Source organism: Fringilla coelebs (assembly GCF_963513975.1).
Source record: "Fringilla coelebs genome assembly, chromosome: 9".
In the NCBI taxonomy this organism is placed as follows: domain Eukaryota; kingdom Metazoa; phylum Chordata; class Aves; order Passeriformes; family Fringillidae; genus Fringilla; species Fringilla coelebs.
In genome coordinates, this window is record NC_140067.1 from 14,924,979 (window position 1) to 14,948,545 (window position 23,567).

Here is a 23,567-nt window from a genome sequence, read left to right on the forward strand (position 1 = left end):
TTGCAGATGAGGTCTTTAGGTTGCAAACCTTTGACTGAAAAAAAAGATAAAGCAGTATTTTTTATCTATGTTGATATTTTAGCTACATGAAGTAGAAAATACCTTGATTAACAATTCACATTTTTAAGGGATGAATAAAGCTTACTTCTGATTTAAGTACAAAGCAACCAGGGTATAGAATTAAATTGAAGTTCTTAAATTAAGCTAAGACCAAGATAAATGGTTTCCATAAAGAAAACAAAAAATATCATCAAGAGCTTATCTAATCAGTATTTTTAAAATATAATTAAAATTAATTCTGTAATGACTTAACAGCCATGGGGCTTATGCAGTACACAGGCTCATTTCTGGTTTTTTAAAACTTCTTTCAAAACTTCTGTTTTACACAAACTCCTATAACAACATTAAGGTTAGAAATCATGTTTATCACTGTAAATGCGTAATCTATACATAGCCAGTGTCAATTCAGCAAATATCACGCTCTATCTGTTGGTGCTACTCAGAGTTCTTGTAGGGTTATTCTTGGTGCTCGAACTTCCTAAGATTCCTAGTAAAATGTTTTGCTCTTCTACCTTAACCACGTCAGCTGCCATTCTGATCAGAAGGCAGTGCTGTTTGCTGTCTTCCTTTTTTTGGCTGTTAGACCAGATGGCAATAGCTTGTTTTCCAGATTAGGTTAGTTTAGCCAAGATGTGTGAAGACAAGCAGGGGTATAAGTGCAATATGTTGCAAATAACAGTATGTCTTAGCAATTAGTTTTATTAAACCTGATGCGACGTACTAGAATACAGCATTGTCCTTACATATAGGCCTTTCAATGATTTTAACAGATAGTTTAGTGATTCTTTTTGCTTTTTTGCTAGTCAATACCCTTTAAAAAAAGTAAGTGATTGTATGGCTGCAGAAAGCTCGTGTAATAATATAAATAACAAATATATATAAATAAGCACCAGTCTCCAGGCTGCCTTACTAAATACAGTCAGACACTCTATATTGATCTTGCTTTTTTTCACTATTTCAATTGGATTTTTCTTGAAGGAGTGACATGTATATTTGTTTAGTGGAATGCTTGTGACAACTCTATGTGTGTAGAAAACAGTTCCATTAACTTCTCTTGCTAACAGTGGAGACCTGCATTTAAGATATTAAGGCACTATAAATAACAGCAAACCCTACTGTTATATACTCAGCTGATGCTTATAATTTAGAGAACAAATCCCTGATTTGCAACTTATTTTTCTTTGCTCTGATCGTAGTCACAGTGCTTCATAACAGTTTACTGACAGTTTTGGCATTCTGAAAAGTCACAAATCTTTTCCTTGTGTGATTACATCCTTCTCTTTACAGCTGTCTGTTTGCTTGTCCCAAGGAAACAAGAAATTGTAAGTGACTGGGAGAAAACAAAGATGAATGGTGACTCTTGTGTTTGTTCTCATGCTAATTCATCAACTTGAAGTCAACACTTGGGTCAAGCAAAACAGTTACATCTGAAGTTGGAAAGCTTATGGAGCTGCTTGACATATGCTTATTTTTAAATATACTACATCATGATGCCTAAACATTTTGCTTCTGTAGATCTTTACCTAACTTTATAGTTAGCATTATGTGCAGTATTCAGGAATCATGGTGGTGGTGCTGTAGTTAGAGCTGAAGATGTGTTTTAAGTGTGCACCTTCTGTTTTAAAGCATTTACAAACTTTTGAAAATTTCATATTTGATGGAATTAAGTCTCCTTTTATCTGTTTTATTGGATGCTGCCGTACCAAAGTATTTGCTATAATTATATTATTTCTGCAAATAACCATGCTGGTTGAGGTCCCTAAACTTTGATTGATATATGCATTTCATCTGATATCTAACTTCCCATGGGATTTTTGTCTAGTTTTGCCCTTCCTGGAACAATTTAAGATGTAGGCCCTTACCTGTCCTACATATTACTAAGAGACAGGTTGACTTAATAGCACATGCATTGTATGCCTGGTCTTAAATCCAGTAAGAGCCACAACAGAGTCTTTAATTAAGATATTTTGTGCAGTGAAATGCTGGAAGAAAAAGAGATAAGCCTGTATGTTAACTATAGTCTTAAGAAAAAAAATATGAAGAAGACAAGTATTTGGTCAGACCCTAAGCTCTCTTCCTTAAAACATTTGCAGAAAAATGAGAAATGCGGGCTCTGATGTTCAAACCAGGTTGGATGTACATGTAGGCTAGTGATTGAATGGTAAAGGGTAAACCTTTTGTCTTTTAGTTTAAAATCAAAGCCTTAACACTATTACTCACTAATCAGTATGCTTCTACTTACATGTTCAAAATAAAGCCCTGGCAAAAATGATGTCGTGAAATAAAGGGACAGAACAAATGCCAGTGGAACTGTAGCAGACTTTCCAGAATTGCTACTTCTAGTTTTCAGGCAGCTGCTGATTTAGATTTCAGTTAATGCTCTCAGTGCCTGTGTTGGGATTTATGAGAAGGGCTGTTTTTTCTTTTAACTAGTTCCACTGAGCATTTGTTGGAGTTTAAAGTTTGGAGTTTGAAACCAATTCTGTTCTGTCTGGACAGTTCTGAAGTGCAGTCTTTTCCTTCTGTTCCAAAAGTCCATTAACCACTACAAAAGAAAATGTTTTGGCAATATTAGTGACTTCTGCCTTGGTCACTAACCTATTGGGGTTTATTACAAAATACCTTTTATACCTATTTATTTTCATGCATTACTGGAAAAGAAACAAGCTGGGATGAAATTTCTGAAATTAGTCAATAGAATTTCTTGCCACTAAGGCAACTGAATTCTTAGAAGGGGAAGAAAACATGGGGTTCTGACCTGACTGAAAAAACTTTAAATTACTTTTCTGGTATCATTTTAAGCCTTGTACTCTGTTTCCATCCTGGTTTGTGCTTTGTCTGTGATCTTTACTTCCTATATGTCAGAACTGGGTTCAGAGCACATATGTGCTGAGGCTGTCCTGAATTTGAAGACTTTTTAAAGGTAAATGTTAAATTAAAGGTTTTAGCAGGTATTTCGTAGGCTGATTAAGACAGCTAGACTTGCAAATGAAACCAACAGTATTTTTTGTCTAAAATGCAAATAAATAAAATACCTTAAGGGTTAAATGTTTTTAATTAGCAAAGTTGTTCTGAACTACACAAATATCTAAGAAAATAAGAAAGCTAAAGGTCCAAGTTACTCTCTTAACCAGAATAAGTTATGGCTGCTGCATAAGGCAGTAGCAGTGCTTCCCACGAGTGTCATTCCCTGAGTGGTATTGTATTTAACATTCCTGAAGCTGTGGAGTGATTGGTGGTAGAGGGTGTGAGGGGCTGGTAATGCAATAGGACCACCTTCCCTCTAAGGGTGGTGGGTTGCTGCTTGGGTTATCAGTGTTCTTGCTGTGTGACTGAAAAAAAATAAAATTGCAGTTTTCTTTCTTAGAAATCTCTTTTATTATTTTTGCCCCCAAATACATCTTAGTCTTTAATTCGTGAAGTTTCTAGAGAACCCATGGTGGATCTGCTCTTAGTAGGACTTAAAGCTAGAGCAGAATAGAGTTGTTATTTATAAAGGTCTTTGAAAAAGTTGATATGGTAATACTGATGCCTTGCACCAATTTAACCTTTAGGTACTTTTTGTTAATTCAATCAATACTTTTCCTTCAGATGTAATTGGGTATAGTGACACAAGTCCTCCATGGCCATAAATTGTCATAGTACCATTGATTCTTTCTCTTCTTCTCTCCATCCTTGAAGTATTGATATCTACATACAGCTGCACTCTGGTTTGTAAGTTGTGTACTGCTGAGCAGCCCCCAGAGGAGACCACATTTCATTGAGGGGTGAAGGCTGTGTGTATATGGTGCGTGTTGAAAATGATTCCGAACATCAGCTTTGCTACAGATTGATGATTCAGTTTGAAGCTGTTGTTCAGTTTTCATTCCTGGTCAGAGGAGAATGGAGTCCATAGTGAGTAGGTTTGCAGTCCTGCTCGGGTTCAGTATTGAGGCCAATCAAGCATTTAACAAAACTTTTGGGCAGGAAGACAGCTTGAGAGCTGCTCCGTGCCTCAGGCTACCAGCTGCTTGTCTAATTGGCCTGGGAGCCCTGGAAAGAAAGCTGAGACACCAAGTCAGCTGGCTTCCCTGTTGCTCCCAGCTCGAGGAAGCCTGCTCATTGGTTTAATGTGGTGCCCAGCAGTGTAAATATACAGCAACAGTTTGCTCAGGGGTGGTGCTATCAAGGCTAGCTGTCCGCTTCCTTCACTTCAAGCCACTGTGACTGACGTTTGAATCCACATCTTTTTCTTCTGTTGGGCAACACTCAAAGGCTGCTGAGCTAAAATTTATTTTAAGACTGCGTCTTTCCTCATCTGGGTGGACGCTTTCACAATGAAGGCACATAAGACGGATTGAAGAGAGAGCCTAAATAATATCTGTAGATACATACAGAAGGAAAATAGATGTAGGGGACAAAGAACATAGTTTGGCAAAGTAGAGTCGTATGCTCTGAATTATTCTTTCAGTTACTTGAGCTTGATTTTGACAGCCAGCAAGGCTCTAAATGTGTCTTTCATCAAGAGTGGTAAGTGCTAAGTTAGAGGGTAAAGAAGAATTTCTGATTTTGATAGATTTCTTTGTTCAGAAATCCCAGGAGGTTCTTATGCTTCTGTGAAAAATGTGAGGAATTTGAAATGTTTGGTTTTGTTAATCTTTAAGTTGTTAGAATCCATGACACACTATTTTCTTTGGGAAGATTCTGTATGCAGTTATGCAGTTAATTCTTGGATTTGAAGTAAATGCTAATAAGCTTGTTTTACCTAAGACATTTCTCTGTTTGAATGTGCAAGGAATGTAGACTAATAACTGCTTATGATCCCAGTCATTTGTTTCTATAATTATTTAAATATTGTTCATTTGGGTGATTTGTTTCTGTAATTATGTAAATATGGTTCAGCTGGGTTTTCAAATGTTTTTAGAAGTATATATGGGTCCACTGCATTTTCACAGGGGATTTTATTTCTTGGGATCCTTGGCCTGTCCATTTCTCTCCAAGTGTTTCTTGTTAGTAACTTTTGACCTTGTGGAGAAACTGCTTTGACTTGAAAGGCCAGTAACCTTGAAGTGATGGCATACAGGTGAAATGTTGCTCTTAGTACTTCTGCTGAAGGAGAAGACATAACTTGCCCGTTATGTGTTATTTTCTGGTAGCATGTGACTGGCAAACCAGTTTGTTGCTAGCCATGATATTTTGTGGTTTATTGCTACAAGAGGATAGCTCAAGAAATGTAAGTCATGCCAAGAGGCTGTGTTACAGAAACAGGATGAGGGCAGATTTAGAAGAACATGTAGACAAATAGGTGAGAAAACAAACTTGTTCTGCTGTTTACAAAGCAGCTACTTCAGCCAACTAAGGGCTTTCTGCAAGTAATTCATCTGCTGGTAAATAATCAGTTCAGCAGCTGTTATTACACTGGTCATATTGGTACTGCCTATGTGCAAACTGTCCTTGCAGTTGATGAAAGTTTGTGTGCAGGACAGCTGCAGATGACAGAACAGAGTTTATCCCAAGGGTATAGCAATTATATTGTGCATTACGGGGAAAATCAACAAGTAATAATAAAACAGTGTGAGACAGAATATTTTATGCCTTAAAATTAGCCTGTATTATAGTAATTTAGAGTGTATGATCTTAACCCTGTTTAAGCATTTGGCTCTTAATAATTTTGCATAAGTGTTTTACCTACAACACAAAGTTTAAATAGAATGCAATGAAAGCAATGAGACTGTAGGACATTTTGTCCACTGAATTTCTGAGAGGAAAGAAATCACCCATCCTGTTTTTTAGAATTTTTAACAATTGTTTTCAGTGAAACCAGTCCAACCTTATGTAGACAGGTTCTTGTAATCAAAGTTATATTTGCAGGGCTGTCGTCTAAGGAGATGTTTTGGTAAACACGATATATTTAGTAAATACACTTCCCTATCTTCCACATGTCAAATATCTTTAAAGCAATGCATTTTCCACCATATTTCTTAACACATACAAGTATTGTTCATTTTTCGGCCATTACAGGGCTTCTACTTCCAAGATTATTTAAATTTTATCAGAGAACAAATGAAGTAGTTAATCAAATGCCCATTAACTCCTCAAATTCTCTAACTTCTGATTACATGGGTATCCCAAAGACTCTTCTCAGTGGCATCTTACCATTACTGGACCTCTTCCCTTCTCCATATAATAAATTAACTAATCTTATAAATAGAAAAAAAATCCATATGCATAATTTTAAGAGTTAAACTGACTTTTCAGTAAGTAGCAGAAGAGCTTCCTGACTTCACAGGAAAAACTGTCAACAGTTTGTGATTGGGAAAAAATGTGCACATTTAGAAAATTTGCAATTTTCATTACTGTATTACTTGTAGACTAGAATGAAATAGGCCCTCAGAATGGCTGACCAGGCTAGACACTTCCAGGTGCTTCCTCTTGCACTTCAGCAGTTTGTCTTTCACTTCATTTCAGATTTTGTTTTTTAACTATTGCAATTATTTCAAAAAGGTGATTTCAGTTCTTCATCTTATAGATCAGTTTTTGTTTTAGTTTGAAATTTAAAGCCTCCTTTTTTTCTTAATAGGACTGTCTCTATACATCAGGCTTGTGAAGTTTCTGCTCCTTACCCGAGTTCTTGCTTTCCCCCTTGCAGTGGGAAGCTGAAGGTGGTTGGATGCAGTAGCCTTTCTGCTAATTGCATCCAATCATGCAGCTTTTATATCTTATGCATGGTCTTTAAAGTGCCCTTATCACACTAATTCTTGAATCATCAAGGTTTAAAATACCACATTAGAGAATGCTTCTCATCAGTCCTCTTGCAAATCAGATCTCTTTCTCACCAATGTTCCTCTCTTCCAGGTAAGCATCATCAGCCCTGGGGTTCTGTGCAGCTATGATTAAATCTGGCTTAGATCTACTACTCTGGTGTAGAAAATACCAACCAAATTTGTTTCATTTCAGCCTCTCTAGATGATATTCACCATCCATGTAGCCTTGGGCAGCTGCATGGTTAACTGTGTTCCCTACGAAATGCTTCCTCTAATCTATTACTGGCAGGAAGGGGCGAGTTGCCAGCCCCATTCTTCTGTAGCCATCTTCAGAGAGATGAAACCTGAGTCTGTTGCCTCATCTCTTTCCAAAATAGGATGTTTGCCAGTATTGATGGGAGAGGTAGCAAATGAGAAAGGAAGGAGCAAAAACTGTGACTGATGTAGTGGGGAGTAACAGATGTCATGTGGAAAATTGAGATACACTCAATAAGCATTTCCTACAAACATTTTCCTACTGATATAACTTAGTTATGGGGTGTGAGATATGAGCATATGAGAGAGCGAGTGAGTTTAAGCTTTGAAGCATTTCAGACAGATGGAAGTTTGTGGTTTAAGACAATTTACGTGGAATTACAGGGTAGGCTATTCACAGCTTGATGATACTGCTTTAGAAGTGATTTTATGTTATAATTAAAGAGTTTGGTGAAAGAATAGAAGAAGCTGGCCTAAGGAATCAAGGGAAGTAAAGGTCAAGTGCTGCTGCTGCTGTTAAAAGTGTGTCATCTCTAAAGAGCTATACCCTGTAAAAGAACATAATACAGAGAATGACAGGTTATTCTTGTGATATCAACTTCAGCTTACACTGTTGATAAATGCAGATTTCTTTGAATACATTATTAAAGGCAGTATGACAATACATGAGTGAGAAAAAGTGCTTTGACATCTGTATTACAAATTGTACTAAAGTACATACTTGTCTGGAAGAGAAAAAAACCTGAGTCTGTTACCTGTTTTGTAAGTACCTCTTGCTTCGATTCTTGTCGAACTTCAAATTAATAAAATCTTCTTCCATTATAATTTTTAACTAGGGGTATTGTAGAAATCATGTGGGATATTTCAGGGATGTCACCATTTTCACAGTGCATTATAGACTTTCCTTTAGAGATGATGATTCTAAAGACAATGACATCAGTGTGAGTCACAGAGTATGGTCTGTGTTCCCCAAGCATATTGTTTTCTAGGCTTTGTGTTCTCTGTTGGACTGTCTTTCCTTTCATTTTTATTGATGAAGTTTTGTTCAGCTATGTCAGAAATACATAGTACAGCTAGTGTTTCCTTTATTGCTCAGGGGTTCCTGCTTTTCACCAGATTGTGTTCTAAGGTTTGAACTTCAGAACTGGTCAGACTTAGATTGAAATTTCATTTTTTTCTTCCATAACAGAAAGGGCTATTGCAAGGCATGAAGTCAGAGAAATAGAGCAACGTCATACAGTCGATGGTCCCCGACAAGACATGACTCTGGATGAGGAGGATGATGTGGTGATTATTTACAACAGAGTACCCAAGACTGCCAGCACATCCTTCACAAATATTGCCTATGATCTCTGTGCGAAGAACAAATACCATGTTCTGCATATCAATACAACCAAAAATAACCCTGTTATGTCTCTGCAAGATCAGGTAGGCTGCTGAATTTGGGGTGTCTTTATGAAACCAGGGAAGAGCACAGGAAAAAATGTTTGCTATTGTAAAATTGGGTGATCTGATGTATTTAATTTCTTTGTCAGATATTCCAATATAAATGAAATCTAATATTTTTCATATTTTTTTTTAGAGAATTAATATTATTTTTTAATAGGTTGAGGTTTTTGCTTGGCTACTGAAGGTGGTAAGTGTCTGTTTATTCGACAAAAACAAAGCTAAAAAGGGGCATGACTGGGGTAGAAATGACCTTTGTTGTTATAACTGTTTTGGCTGTGTAATACAACTTGCCTGTCATTTCCATCTGCAGTGAATGCAGTCGTAGGCAATTTGCTCTCTGAGTAGTGCAGGCACTGTGCCATGCTGTCAGGGCTAGACTTGTGTCTTTGGTACTAGGGCTGGTCAGGTCTCACAGGTGATATAAAGCATACAGAAAAGTGCTTGTAAATAGCTTGCTTTGCAAAGGACGGGTCACTTCACGTCCATTAAAATTCTCACTAAAATCACTGTAGTACCAGACTAGAAATGATCATGGCTACTGTATTTTAAAAAGATGATGAGGGTTCAGTGCTGTGTTTTTTATTAGGATGGGGTGAGGAAGTAGGTTTATTGGTTTATTTTCATTAATATTTCCTCAGCTGTCATGAGTGCACTTGCAGAGGATCCAGGTTAGAGACCTGAAACATCACTGTCATCATCCCTGCCTGCAGAACAAATGTTTCTGAACTCTCTACTGCTGGTTGTATGCTGATCACTGAAGTTGATATGCAGCAGAGGCAGGAGCTGCTCTGCATTGCAGCATGTCAGCACTGAGCCTTCCAGCTCCTCTAAGTGCATGTCTGCAGGCTGAAGCAGCTCAGCACAGCTGGACTGGGGCAGGGGAAGCAGATGCTAAGGGCCCTCCACTTCCAGTTCTGTATGTGGGAGAAAGGTTGAAGTAGGGATCTCCGTGCAGAGGAAATAAAGGAATCTGTTTTGGGATAGTGGAGTTGTGTTACTGTGGAGTATTTCCTCCTGTAAAATTGTTTCCTACATATGCAGGTGGTACTGTCATACATGATTACTCTGATTATAAAGTCTGGTAGTCATCACTTGGTCCTGTCCACTGCATAGAACAAGTTCTAAAGACCTGTGCAGTAAGAGCAGAGGGATTTTTCAAAAGATTTAATAAGCCTATTAATTATTAATTAAAAATCATACTCCAGTCAGGTATACCTAGTACTGCACTTCCCACCAAATTCTGTTTCTGTCGAGGTGTGTCTTGAAATGGAGGTCTGTTCTAGAGGATAGGAGAGCTAGTCATTGAATAGGTATAAATTAAACACAGGCTACCTTAAATTTCTACTTCTGTTTGAACTTAATTCAAATAAAATGTGTTCTTTGCTGGCTTAGTTTCATAAAATAGAAACTCTTCATCTTTCCTGTAATAATAATCTCTTGAAAAATTAACATCTGGCTGTGTTGAGCATGTACACAATACTGTCAGTCCTTCCTTCATTTGATACTATGCTCTTGTCCAAGGTGGTAAATGATGTAGTTTAATTAGACACTTGATACTGTTCTTTGGTGGCCATTAACTGGGAGATGCTGACAATGAAGAGCTTCATATATTGCATAGTTGTTCAAAGATGCAGAAATAATTATTCATCTTCAATACATGGAGATAACACCTTGCTATTGCAAGTCACAGTGTATAATTCAAGAGCTGGCAGGGGTGCTGAGTGGTAGCTGATGATGTTTACTCTGCGTGCGCTTGGATTAGCATGACATATTCATATGCCACCTTCACCAGTATAGCTCATTTGGGTGCATAAGGTGTATATGTGCCAGGAGTAAGGTACATAAACATATCATAGAGACAAAATTGTTATGTTAGTGATACTGTTTGTTAAAGCAAATCTCCCTAGGTAAGGTGAAGATTGCTTCGGGCCCGGCAGAAATTTGTAAATTAGTGAGTGTTCTTTTGTGCAGTTTTTCTGCTGTACTTTTTCCAAACTACTGTGATTCTGTAACAGATTCTAAGCTCTCCGCCCATATGTGAAACCTTTACTTCTTGAATGCAGTATGAAGAAAATGATATTTAAAATCCACTCCAAATATAGTCTGTTTCTGATTTGAGATAATCTGATAAGAGTTCCTAACACCATTTTAGTTTCAGGTGTAACTTGTCCCAGCAGCCCTCCTTTCTTTTGCAGCCTCTCTGGGAGCAGGATCCTGGGAGCTGCCCCACTTTCCCCAGGCTGGGCCTTTCCTTTGCAGCAAGCTGAGTGCTGTGTTGCTCATGTTGCATTTCTGAACTGTGTGCTTTTCTTAATTATGTCAGAGTAGTTGGTTGAGTTTTACTTGCTGCATGCATGTTTCAGCAGTGACACTTTGTCCATTCAAGAATGCATGTGTTACAGCTATCAGGATGGCATACCAGTCACACAAACTTTATTGCTTTTGTTACATGGTGAAGTTGTCATTGAAAACACTTAAAATTAAATTACTGTTCAGCATTACAGCATGTATTCTTGATATATTATTTAAAAAGTGGGTGTGAGAACATTCTCTATACTATTATGAATGCTGCAATTATCCAGTGTTTCAGTCCCTCAGCCTGCTGGTTTCTGCTTCTTGGTTTTTTTTCTCCTTCAGTTTCTCTCAATTTTTCTCAAAAGAGCACCATGAAAATATATTATCTTGCTTCCAAGTACATTCTAAAACAGTTGGTCTCTCAGAGAACAGCACAGTCATAGTGGCTTTACTGGTACTTATTTCCTCTGCTAGTGCAGGTTTCAGTGGCTGTCAGAAGTGGAACAAGTGACAAGCCTGCAGCAACTCTGCTAGAAGTGGAAGTACTGTCATGTGCTTGTGAACATTTAAGAATTTTTCTTTTGGAGTTAGATGGTCTACTGAGTGCAAGTGCTGCATGTGTGCCAATTGTACTTTTCCTTCTGAGAAAGGGCTATTACTGCAAGGCAGGTATCCTGGCTGTACTGTGGCTGAACTGGTGAACTCAATCTTTTCACCATCTCACAAAATTGATTCTTAGCTGTCCTTGCCTCGAGCTTGCTTGTTGTTGTTCATGGCATGCAGCCAAAGGTGTGCTGCTTGCCTGTTTCCAGCGTTCTGGACCTCTGGTTCAGAGCTAGCTGAGAGACGCTCACGCACACTCAGACACATTCTTGCACACTAGCACATACACACACTCCTGCACACTCAGACACAAGCACAGTCATGTGCACACACCATCAGATACACTCAGACACACAGTCACACACACATGTGCACACACACTGGTGTGTGTGCGTGCGGCTGCGCGGGTGTGCGTGTGTGTGGCTGTGAGTGTGTCTGAGTGTGTGTGTGTGTGGCTGTGAGTGTGTCTGAGTGTGGCTGTGAATGTGTCTGAGTGTGTGTGGCTATGAGTGTGTCTCTGTGTGTGTGTGTGTGTCTCAGTGTGCTTGAGTTCATGTGAGTGCACAGTCAGACTCTAGAGAAGAGGCGGTTAATGGCTGCGGTTAATGGACAGAGATCAGAACTTAAAGCATCACTTTCATTTGCACACATGGCTTTTTCTCAGACCTGGTATGCTGGTTGAGTTTTTCCTTCTTTTGGCTCACTGAGACTTGTTTTAAATTCCTACTGTCCTAGAAACTGAATGTGTTTAACTTACCTTTCAGGACATCTTATGCCTCTGGAGTATCTTTGATCAGGCTTTTTAATTCCGTGAACCTCAGCTGATTTCCCACTTACAGAAGGCTGTGAAGCAACTTTGTGGCTGATTATATAAAAGCACCCTGAAACAACTTCACAGGAATTCCATTCACGTCTATCTGAACTTTTAAAGTCACCTCAAATTTTATTCAATTGAGCTCAGATGGAGAAGCTTGCTCCGTCTCTTGAAAGCTACCATATCTGCTAAGCCCTGAAAAGAGTAAAATTGACCATATTTAACAGTATGAAGCAGTGAGCAATATTCATCTCTGACCCAAAATGTGTGAATCCAGACTCATTAGGCTGTCTGTGACCTGGAACAATTCTGGCTTTTGGAATGCTGCAAATTGTGGGAGGAAAAGAATAATCTCATGCCTGCAGGCTAGTTATAGGTGTTAAAAACTATAGTTCTCAGGGGCTCAGCATGTTGCAGGTCCATCTTAAGACAGATGTAAATGTCACAGGTCTGTTATAAAACCTTCCTAGCCTTCTCTTAGCTTGGCTGGTGTTAGAGGCTATCCATCCTATGTTCATAAAAATTATTTTCACAGTAGACAATAGCACTGTAAGACAAAGGCAATAAAGGATTTTTGTAACTGTTACTGAAACATCTACATTTTGATGCCAGATGGCTGGCATGGGGATCGAGAACAAAAAACTTGGGATTTTGTACTTAACATTACCTTATATCTAGTCCAAGTCCATTGAAAATGAAATCTAGATAGAAACTGAAATCTAGATGATAAAAGATTTCAAAAAGCTCATTCATGGAAACATAAAGGAACACTTTAATATGTGGGCTGCACTGCACAGCCTAAATAGCATAACTGGTTTACTTGCAGAGTTGTGTCTACCAAACATGACATTTTGGGGTTTGTAGGTGAAGGAAGGAAAGGTGATTGATATTTTGTATTTAGGAAATATCTTTGCCAGTTAAAGATGTATTTGTAGCTGGGGCTTTCCACTGAAAATATTTGTCATTAATTTTGGAAAGATAGTGTCAATGGAATTGTGCTTTATTTCAGTAGCTGTAAAGGTAAAGGGAGTTCAGCTGGATTCAAAGTCCCATGTTAGCAGTTTGTGCTATGGACAAAACCAGACATAAAGCCAATGCAGTTTATAAAACACCATTGTGTAACGTTGTGCAGTGCTTTTCAGCTAGATTTGCCACTATTTCAATGTGCAAAATATGCTTTAAATTTTGTAATGCCACAGACTGTGAAACTTCTATTCTAAAAAAATGAATGTCGCCTGTTACTAAAAATTAGTATAAATTTCTGTCCTCTGAGAGTCCAAGAGCAAATGTTTAAAGAAATAAGGTTACCAACCTCTTAAATCATAGACTGTGAGTTTTGCACAGTTGAAGAAACAGCAGCAGGCCAGTGTCACCTCTTAAAATCTTCAACTGGTAGGTTATAATAAGTAGTAAATATTATGCAAGTGTAAATCCGCTTGACATTACAGAAAGTTAGTGTGTTGTCTTGAGCTCTCAAACTTTCTTTTTTTGTCTCTCTTGTCTCACCTTAGAATCTTTGTGGTTATCTGTTTCTCTGTATAACAGAAAAGATATTGCAGATGTGCAGAGAACACTATCTTTTCATTCACAGCCTCAGAAATGGCATATCTTTGTCAGACAGCTCAGGCAGTGCAAATTTATCATCCTCTCTTTATTATCCAATTCACTAGTTTTGGAATAACTTTCAGTTACATGCTTTGATGTTAAAATATTCTGTTCATCTAGTAAAACCAAGCTCTATCAGGATTTGCATGTCCCACTTAATTTTTTCACACTCTCTGGTTTGGGGCATGTGTCTTATTTTGTTCTTTGAAATGTAAAGCTATTCCTATTTTTGTGAAATTTGCCAATAAGTGCTCTATCAGCCCTCATTCAAGGGCTACTTCATGCTTTAGCATGAAAGTTTCACTGAAATGTTAGGCTTCAGATGACTATTCAAAATAGCAAACTATAGATATGATTTACATTGCATGCATTTATAGCATTTCTGGATTACTTGTGCATTGCATTTTGGGATGGAGGAGCAAATGAACCATCAGATTTGTTTCTTATGTCCCAATAAAATGTCTAAGAACATGCTGTAAATCTGGGACACTTTTATTTGAGGGACTGAATACAGATCAGACAATTCTATAAAATATGTACTTGCATTTCTTCTGAAAGAATTCTGCATTCCTTTCAAATAACAAATAAAATGGACTGACAAAAATATAGATGTTTGTTTTGCTGATCTTTTTGTGATAGGTTTCCTTGGACTGTCCTTCTGATTGCTGTATTCTGCTTTTGTTACTTTCTGATCATTAAATTTGATGACCTATAATCAGTCATCTGTATGCTGCAAGAAAATCTATTTTAGGGGGCACAATTTTTCTTTATAATACTCAAAATAGACTTTTTATTCTAATGCATTATAAGATTAAAAGCCAGGAAACGCGGTGTATGGGTAAATGTAATGAGCCATACAGAAACCCTTTTTGTTGCCCGCTTTCACAGGTGCGGTTTGTGAAGAATGTGACTTCGTGGAAGGAGATGAAGCCGGGATTTTACCACGGCCACGTCTCCTACCTGGACTTCGCCAAGTACGTTCCCCAGGGCTCCGGCCGGGCTGCCAGCGCCCTCCAGCGCTCCAGCCTGGGAACTGCAGTCTGGGCGACACCCGCGCCCTGGCCTTTCCCGAGTGCCGGAATTCGGGGGTGATCTTCACCGATTTCTCTTGTCTTCTTGCATGATAGAATATAGCCGAGTCTCATTTAAAAAAAGAAAACGTTTATATACTGGGATTAGTATTCCTTGTCTAAATTCCAAGCTTGTTTTGCTGAAAACCATAGCTTTTCTCAGAAACACTGGCAGTTCTGTTTTAGGATTGGCTTCCCATTCGGGGAAGTTTAACATACCTGTTCTCAAAAGTGCTTCATATGAAGAGTAACACCACCTGCCTCTTAAGTTATGTAATTCTACTCTACCTTAGTATCCCTTTACACTTTATCAAAATATGAAAAGTTAGCTTTTGAAGTAGTTTTCTGGTCTATAATGGTTTGCTAGAAAAAGCATCCAAATAATTCTTGTGGAGCTAAATGCTGCTACTTCTAAAATTAAAGAAAATAAAATATCTTAAAAATCATCCCACTGACTTCAAAGGGTGAGGATCATATCTTTATTCCCACTTTCATGTGTTTCTTTTCTTGTCTTATTTTTGCTCCTGGATCTAAAGCTGCGATCCTCAGTAGCTCAGTCTTATGAAACCTCCCCTTGAACTGACAAGTCAGTTTTGCTTGAGATGCTTACTAGGCAGTGCTTCATCTTGCACTTGGAGCATGTGGAAAATGATTTAAAATTGAAAGTGGCATTTTCAGATCTCATTACATTTGACTCCACAAATGATAGTAACCACTACTTTTACCTCTTGCTGACAGTCACTCAGTGTTTCTATGTTTCTGTGCATTAAAGTATTTATTTAAATTCTTTTTTGTATGTAATAATTCCTTTTGTTTAGCCATTCCTTTTAATTACTCATTCTGTCATGTACACTGATTTTTAATTTGGACTTTTTATAATAAAGAATTAGATGGGGAAGTGAGACCTGTCCAGATTCCCAATATAGTACATTATCAGAAAATGCTAAAAGCTACAGTAGTAGCTGAAAATAACCAGTGGCACCAAGTTTACAAAAAGTAACAGGCAAAAAAAGTTACTGACAAATCAGTCAATCAAATAAAATACACCAAAATTCATTAGTTTCCTTTCTGCCTTTTTAAAATTAAAATGCTTCAACATTAATAAATGCTTTAACTGAGTAACAGCTTTCTGTTTGGTGCAGCAAAGCTGAATGTTATTTTATACATTAGTTCATAAAGCTGATAACATTTTCAGATACTAGAACTCTTAAAACTAAAATATTTTACATCTAGAAAGCATCTAAGCAATTTCACAGATTTCTTTCATCTGCATCTTCCCTCTGGGACTGTGTTATCCTTGTCTTTGTTGTTTGTTATCCTTTCACCTGAGTGATTTTTTTTTTCCCCACAACAGCTTGCTTTCTCATACTTTGGGTTTTCATTATTAAAATAATATCTTGAATACGCTGGTTGTGCTTGGCAAGGCCCACACCTTTAAGGCTGTGAGGTATGTTCTTGTAATGAACATTCTTGTAGTTAAGACGTGTAAAATATTTCAGAAGAGTCAGTGCTCCCTTATACGTGGACATCAGACTTAGGTCTGCTGTCAAATATCAGAAGTACCTCTTAAAATATGCTGAAAAAAAAGTACTGGATTTTATCAATAACTTACAGTATTAAGGATAGGTTATTGTAATCCATCGGTGTAGAAATTATGCTAATAAAAGTTTAAATTTTTTCCTTTTTCTTTTGGTCTTTAAAATTTCTTATCCACTTATTTTCTCCGTAAATAGTTGGGAAAAAAAGTTCTTTGACAATGCAATTGCCAGTTCATTCTCATTCTTAATAAAGTTACAGTAATAACTTATATTACTGGTAGGTTTATGTTACTGTAACTGAAACTAGTTCTTCAAGCTCATGTGCAAATGCAGGCGATTGTATAATCCAGCACAAGCATTTCTAAGGACCTGGGCATCTGCATTTAACCACAGAAATGTGCTGTTCATTGGCTGAGTCTGCTGCTGTATGGAAATGTTTGTTACAGCTTCCTCAGCATTTGCAGTAGTCTGTGGAAGGGGACACGTGCATGTCTCATGCCCTTCAGTGGAGCTTAAAGAGGGTGAAGTTCAAAGCCTGGACTTTGCATCAGAATGGTTGAAATATTCCCACCCTCTCTACTCTTCAGACTCTGGGAAGTCAGAGCTGGCAATTCTGCCTTAGAGTGCTCCAGTCTGAATCATTGGTACTCTGCTGGCAGCATGGGAGAATTAATTGCTCTTTCTGTAGCGTTTACAAGTTTTCCCTGTCTGTAGTGCTTGTTTTTGGCAAAAGCAATGCCTGTTAATTGTTTTTTTTCTAACTTCCTCCTTTCTGCCGCTTTTGGTACATTTCTGTTCTTCAGCTTTTCAACTTAACATTCCTCATATGCACAGGATCTGGTAGTAAAATTTACCCCTTTAAAAATCATGGCACTGCATCTTAAAACTACGAGTGCTCTGTTTTAGCCAAGCTAGAAGGCATGAATGGCCCTCTTTTGATAGAGAATGCTTTCCCAGTTTGCATAGGAACAGAACTTTTTTTTCCAGCTTCTAGCTTTACTTCAGGGCACTTGACACAGTTGCAATTTCCATTGTGATATAAACTCCTTAATATTTGGATACCATAATCATTTGCCACAGCATGCCTCAAATGGAAAAGAAAATAAAACTCAGAAATGTATTGTAAGAGCTGACTTGAACATAGATCACTGAAAGGTAGCGTTTGCACAAAACAGTTAGTTGGTTTAAATTTTTCTCCTGTGTCGTATGAGTTTACCACCTCATTTCATCAGGCTTCTGTTTGTAGTGGAGTGCATCAAAATTTGTTTAGGGTAAATGTCTATGGAAAAATTTAATATCTTTAGATAGAAAAGTTAATAGGGTTACAGATACTATCTTAGACTTATATTTAATAAGCATAGCTGTATGCATTCAACCCAGGCAATGAATGGGCTCTGAGCTCTGTCTTCCTGCTATTAGAGTTAATGTCTCTGACAGCTGGAGACCTGCCAGGAAAATCACTCACAGCATTGCAAAGCCCAGTTCACAAGGGCAGGAACTCAATATCAAACTTCCTTGTACTTATTATAAACATGTATGTGGCTGCTAAACTAGTTAAGGCGTTTCTTGAGTCAGGATGGTTGTGTGAACATTTTTAGTATCTATTTGTGAGGCAATATGTCTGTTTTGTTTGTTTCTTTAATAACAAGCCCGTAAAATCATAATATTAGGCAGACTGAAATTGAACTTACTTTTACATCCATGTAATGCACTGCATATGAGGATGAAAGGAAGTGATCATTAAGCTTCCTCTCAATATCACGTATTCCATGCGTGGATTTCAGTTGTAGCAATAAAGACAGGCTTTTACAAATTAGATGAGAAGCTTTGATTTGTCCTTTGAAAGATGTTTTTTCCTCTTTTACTTTAGATTTGGTGTTAAAAAGAAACCAATTTACATAAATGTCATAAGAGACCCTATAGAACGCCTAGTTTCTTATTATTACTTTCTGCGCTTTGGAGACGATTACAGACCAGGGCTACGGAGGCGAAAGCAGGGGGATAAAAAGGTAAAGTACACCTAATAATATATGCTGAACTTGCTAAAATCAATGTGAAAACAATTTTTAAAATGCCCTGATAAAAGCCAAATCGTTATTTTATTGGCCTTGGTGATAGTGATGGCTTTGTAAGTTATATTCTCCGTTTCCTGTCCATACTGGAGCAGGGCATGACATTAGTAGCTTCTCTGTACCCTTATAAATTCACTGTATGTTGCAGTTTGTTAAAAAATTCAATAATTTTTTAAAAATTGTTATTAGGTATCCAGAATTATAATTATCAGACTAGATATACTGTCCTATGTAAGAAGGCTACATCTTTTCTTCTTGAAGACTGAGACATATTTTTTCAGCAAAAACTGTAGAACTGCTGATGCTTTGGCTTTGTTGATTATTTGGCTTTGCTGATTATTTTCATATAATTAGCAACACAATTTATTCTATTTTTTAAAAAAATGTAAACATTGCAATGTCTTTTTGACAGCCGTGGATTATGACACATAAATTTCTGTACTTCCTCCTCGTGTCGTAGGTGGCTGTAGAGAGGTTCAGGTTAGCACATTCAAACATTGACTACAATACAGTTTCAGGATGGCAATGTCATTCAGGCTGCATAATGGATTTGTTCCAGAAAGAATCTATACATCCACTGTCATGGTTTTCAGTATGACCTTTCTGGGCATGTTGGTTTGGATTTTTCTTATATTGAGAAGAAAAGCAGGGTATTAAAACATGAGTGTGGTTTACAAAACTGTGGCTTGAACAGTGTGGAATCCTATAAAATGTAATGAATTTTTGTACTTTACAGAGCCAAACACTTTATACAGTTTCAGTGATGATATTTGCTTAAGCTGATGCTGTTTCTTCTGTAATGTTGACAATTTAGTGTAGTGCTGTGTGGGTACCAGGAGACATTGAAAAAACAAGCAAAAGTCACACAAAATATATAGCTTAGTCTATAAACACCATAACAACTAATAATCATGAGTAATCATTTTGTGTGTTGCTCCCATCCAAATAGTGCTTCTTAAATTTTCAGAACGAACCATTCTTTTCTTTCCATTTGGTAACTAACTGATCCTCTGTTATTTAGGCTTTAGCGCCATCTTCAGTTACTGTGTTTCAGTTTGTCCAGGTATCCTGAAGCGCAGCGGCATAGGAAGAGGAAAGCTTCAAGAATAAATTGAAATTAAGCCTAAAAATTGTCTTTATAAAACTAGTTAAACAGATGAACAGATGATGTGATATGATATCATAAAGGCATTTTAAAAAAGAGAGATAGGATCTCATCTTCTGTAGCCTGTCTTCCTCTTTGCTGCTGGAGATCAGTCACTTGGAAAGCTGAGCATGCTGCTAAGTCTGAGCTGTTTCTAGGACATAAAACTTACTGAAAAGAGTGAAATTTAGCAGTGTTTACTTTAATTTTGAATTATAATCCAAACAACTTGGTTAGGTAGTCACTGGACCACATGCCAAAAATCCTTAGTGTTGCTGCTTGGTAGACTGCACTGTAAGCTTTGACTTGCTGGGAAAAAGGTCATATGCATTTCTGTTTATAATGCTTGCAATGCATTGCATTATTGATTTGATTGATGGTGCTTTTTACTTTTTGCTTTTGTTTTGTCACTACGATACCACTTTCTTTGGGTCTGAGAGACATAGTAGTTGTTGTACAGATTTAACATGTTCTGTAAGAATTTCAAGTTCATTTGACGTGAAATTGATTTACTGTATTAAGCTTCTGGCTTCTCTCATGTAAATCAGGTAGTACTGTTTTTCAAAGTGTCCCTGGGGAACTGTCCATAGATGATGTAAATTTTGCATACATTAATTTAAAAATTAGTAAGCTCAAAAATGGATTGAGCCAATTGCAGTGTCTTCATTCTAGTATGTGTTAAAATATATTAATGAAAAGCTCTTCTGTTGAAAAGTAGGGAAGATCAGAAACTACCTCTAGTGAAGCTCAATTGTTCCTTTATTAGTGGAAAGGAATCCCAGTGTATTTTATACTTTGTCCCCTCCTAGTCCATACCATGGCATTTATATAGAAGACCTCTAAACTAGGTTGTTTTCTGTATCCCTGTGCTTCCAGTCATAGTTAGCTTGGCTCCAAATGCAGTCTGTAGAGGCAAGGATTCCTTAGAATAAAATCTCTGGATGGAGCAGCCAAGGTAGGTGCGTGTGAGGAAGTGTGGAAGGAAGTCTGTCCTGTTTCAACTTACTTAGAAAATGGCTTGCTTCCTCTTGCTTATTAACTGTAAAATAACCTGCAGGTATAAGCAAAGAAATCTTTCTTTGCACAAATAGCCTTTGCTAAAGTTATATCAAAGGTATATCAATGTATCAGGTAAGATCAATTGTTCATTAGTTGTAACCATGGAGGACTGTCCAAGTTCTATTTAGCTGAGACAGCAGATCATCCTAATAACACTGTGAAAGCAAGGCTTGACCTTTTTTTTCCTAGAACATCATATATGTGTTTTTCTGTCCCCACTACATTTAGCAACTAACCAGTTTGAGATGTTTCATACAAATATGAGATTTTAAAGCTCAGCTCAATTTTGTCTTCGTTCCAGACCTTTGATGAATGTGTGGCAGCTGGAGGTTCCGACTGTGCTCCAGAGAAACTTTGGCTTCAAATTCCATTCTTCTGTGGCCACAGCTCAGAATGCTGGTAGGGAGATAAATGTAGCTTGTTCATCAAGTACATCAGTGCTGAAACCTAAACTTAACAAATTTCAAAGTGTAGTCCAGTTGATGAAAGTGTGAGGGACTGAACAGAGTGAAGCAGTGGATACTTGAGTGCTTTTTGTTGAAGATGGATTAACTGGAACAGTTTTGCAGTTCTTTAAACTAGCAGTATGTTACAATACTGTGTAAGCAATGCTGTGAGGGAAAACATGTTTTCAATTTTAAAAATCCTTTTTGCAGATTTAGAGTCTTGACATTTTTCTCTTATGTCAGACTACAGTATCCTTCTTTTGGAATGGAGATATTTTAGTTCAAGCTCCTAAAGTTCCTAGGGAGTACAGAATAATTGAGATCAGGATAAATTTATCTTTTTAAACATTTAACAGATATCCAGTAGTCAATGCTACTTAGCAGAAACTGAAACAAAAGCAAATAGTGTCCATCTGTCAATGCAAAATATTTTATAATAATGGCAAAGACTTTAGCAAAAAACCCCATAGAGTTATTGAAAGATTCTGAGTGATAGCAAGGGCAATTATTTGTCAAAGGTTTTGTTCATTTAAACATAAGCAAAGTAAATGGCCACTTGGGAGATCCTCTTTCAGTGCCTGTTGTTCAGACCTGTCTACTCTCTGGCCATGTGGAGAAGCAGAGAAAGAAAGAAGGTGCAAAAGGGGGAAGGTATGTTCTTGCCAGATTTCTGGTATCTAATGTGAACGCAGAGACAGAGTATTAATATTGAGACAGTGTAAATCATGGAAAAATTGCTTGAATAGGGGCATTAATCATATACACACACTTGGTGCTTTTTGTTTAGACTATTTTATAAGTAGAGGAGTCACATTTTTAGGTAAGAACATAAATGAGAGGAACTGGAAAGGGAAATGAAGTTAGGAATGGTTATAACTTGGAATAAGTCTTGCCTTTCCTCTACAAACGTCCTGTTGTGAAGTAATCTCCATCTAGGGACTAAGGATTGTTGGCTGACATCAGAACTTGATATAATTGTTCTCTGTCATTTTAGGAATGTGGGAAGCAGATGGGCTTTGGAACAAGCCAAATACAATCTGATTAATGAATACTTCCTAGTGGGAGTTACTGAAGAGCTTGAAGACTTTATCATGTTATTGGAGGCAGCTTTGCCCCGGTTCTTCAGGGGTGCTACAGAACTGTACCGGACAGGTATTAAAATAGTGGATTTCATGGAGTTTTCATCCACTTTCTGCCTTTTTTAGTGTGAATTTTTTAGATCTAAATGAATAGTTTTGAGTCTCTGCCAGGTTTGTCTCTCAGCTGGATGATGCTCCTGTAGAAGAAACAAACTCCTTTTTGAAGATTCTCAGTTCTCTCTTCCTCCCTCTTCCTCCCTCTTCCTCCCTCTTCCTCCCTCTTCCTCCCTCTTCCTCCCTCTTCCTCCCTCTTCCTCCCTCTTCCTCTCTCCTTCTCTCTCCTTCTCTCTCCTTCTCTCTCCTTCTCTCTCCTTCTCTCTCCTTCTCTCTCCTTCTCTCTCCTTCTCTCTCCTTCTCTCTCCTTCTCTCTCCTTCTCTCTCCTTCTCTCTCCTTCTCTCTCCTTCTCTCTCTCTTTCCCTCTCTCTCTCTTTCCCTCTCTCTCTCTCTCTCTCTCTCTCTCTTTCACTCAGGGGTGATGCTACTCCCAAGTATGCTTCTGCCTTACACAAATTATAAATATTTAAGGCTGGGGTAAATGTAGGTGTGTAGGTATACTGCATGTTACATTGTGACGTGTTTCTAACAGAGTTTTTCTTTAAGGTTTTACAGTGGCTTCAGTTTTTTAAAGTGGCCAATGTGGCAGATTTCCATTTCCTCAGAGACCCTGCTGGAATTAACTATGCTCAATGCAGCCTGGTTGGCTGAGCAGTAAAGCCTGAGGGATGCAGGGGATGCAGAGACCCAAGTAGATGTTTATCTTCCTGGGCTCCTAGCTACGAGAAGTAGCTCAGTTTCTAGGAGCTGGCCGTGCAATTTATAATGAAGAAAAGATCTTAGCAGGGCAAATAGAGGGAGAAAAGGATCTGATGTACAGAGCCTAGATATGTAGTATTAACAAGTTAATTACAAAGCAACAGCCCTCCTTGGGGAAAATCTGGTCATCATTTTGGTCATCTTTGTCCCAGAAACTCTGCAACAGGGATGTGGCTTATGTATCATTTATGATAAGACTATTGTATCCTATTTAGATGGTAAAATAATGGTTTAAATGCTATTAGTAGAGATTGTATTTTGATTAGAAATAGACATTTGAAATCATGTGAAAACAAGATTTTTTTCTCTTTTATGGAGAGCTACAGAGCGCTACACCAGAAAAGGGAGGTTTTTGGTAGTCTTCCCTGGAGGTATTTAAAAGATATGTAGAAGTGGTGGAGGTATTTAAAAGATGTGTAGGTGTGGCACTCGGGGACGTGGCTGACTAGGACTTGGCAGTG

At 37.7% G+C, this 23,567-nt stretch overlaps 1 protein-coding gene across 1 annotated transcript in view; it reads left to right on the forward strand.

Annotated features, from left to right (window-relative positions):
* The window catches only part of HS2ST1 (heparan sulfate 2-O-sulfotransferase 1), a 70,440-nt gene that overhangs the window by 41,886 nt on the left and 4,987 nt on the right, over positions 1-23,567 (forward strand). The window contains exons 2-6 of the mRNA XM_084211107.1: positions 8,248-8,486; positions 14,713-14,798; positions 18,303-18,441; positions 21,009-21,106; positions 22,148-22,305. Of these exons, the coding sequence (XP_084067233.1) occupies positions 8,248-8,486; positions 14,713-14,798; positions 18,303-18,441; positions 21,009-21,106; positions 22,148-22,305 (720 nt within the window). The remainder of the gene's footprint in view (positions 1-8,247; positions 8,487-14,712; positions 14,799-18,302; positions 18,442-21,008; positions 21,107-22,147; positions 22,306-23,567) is intronic.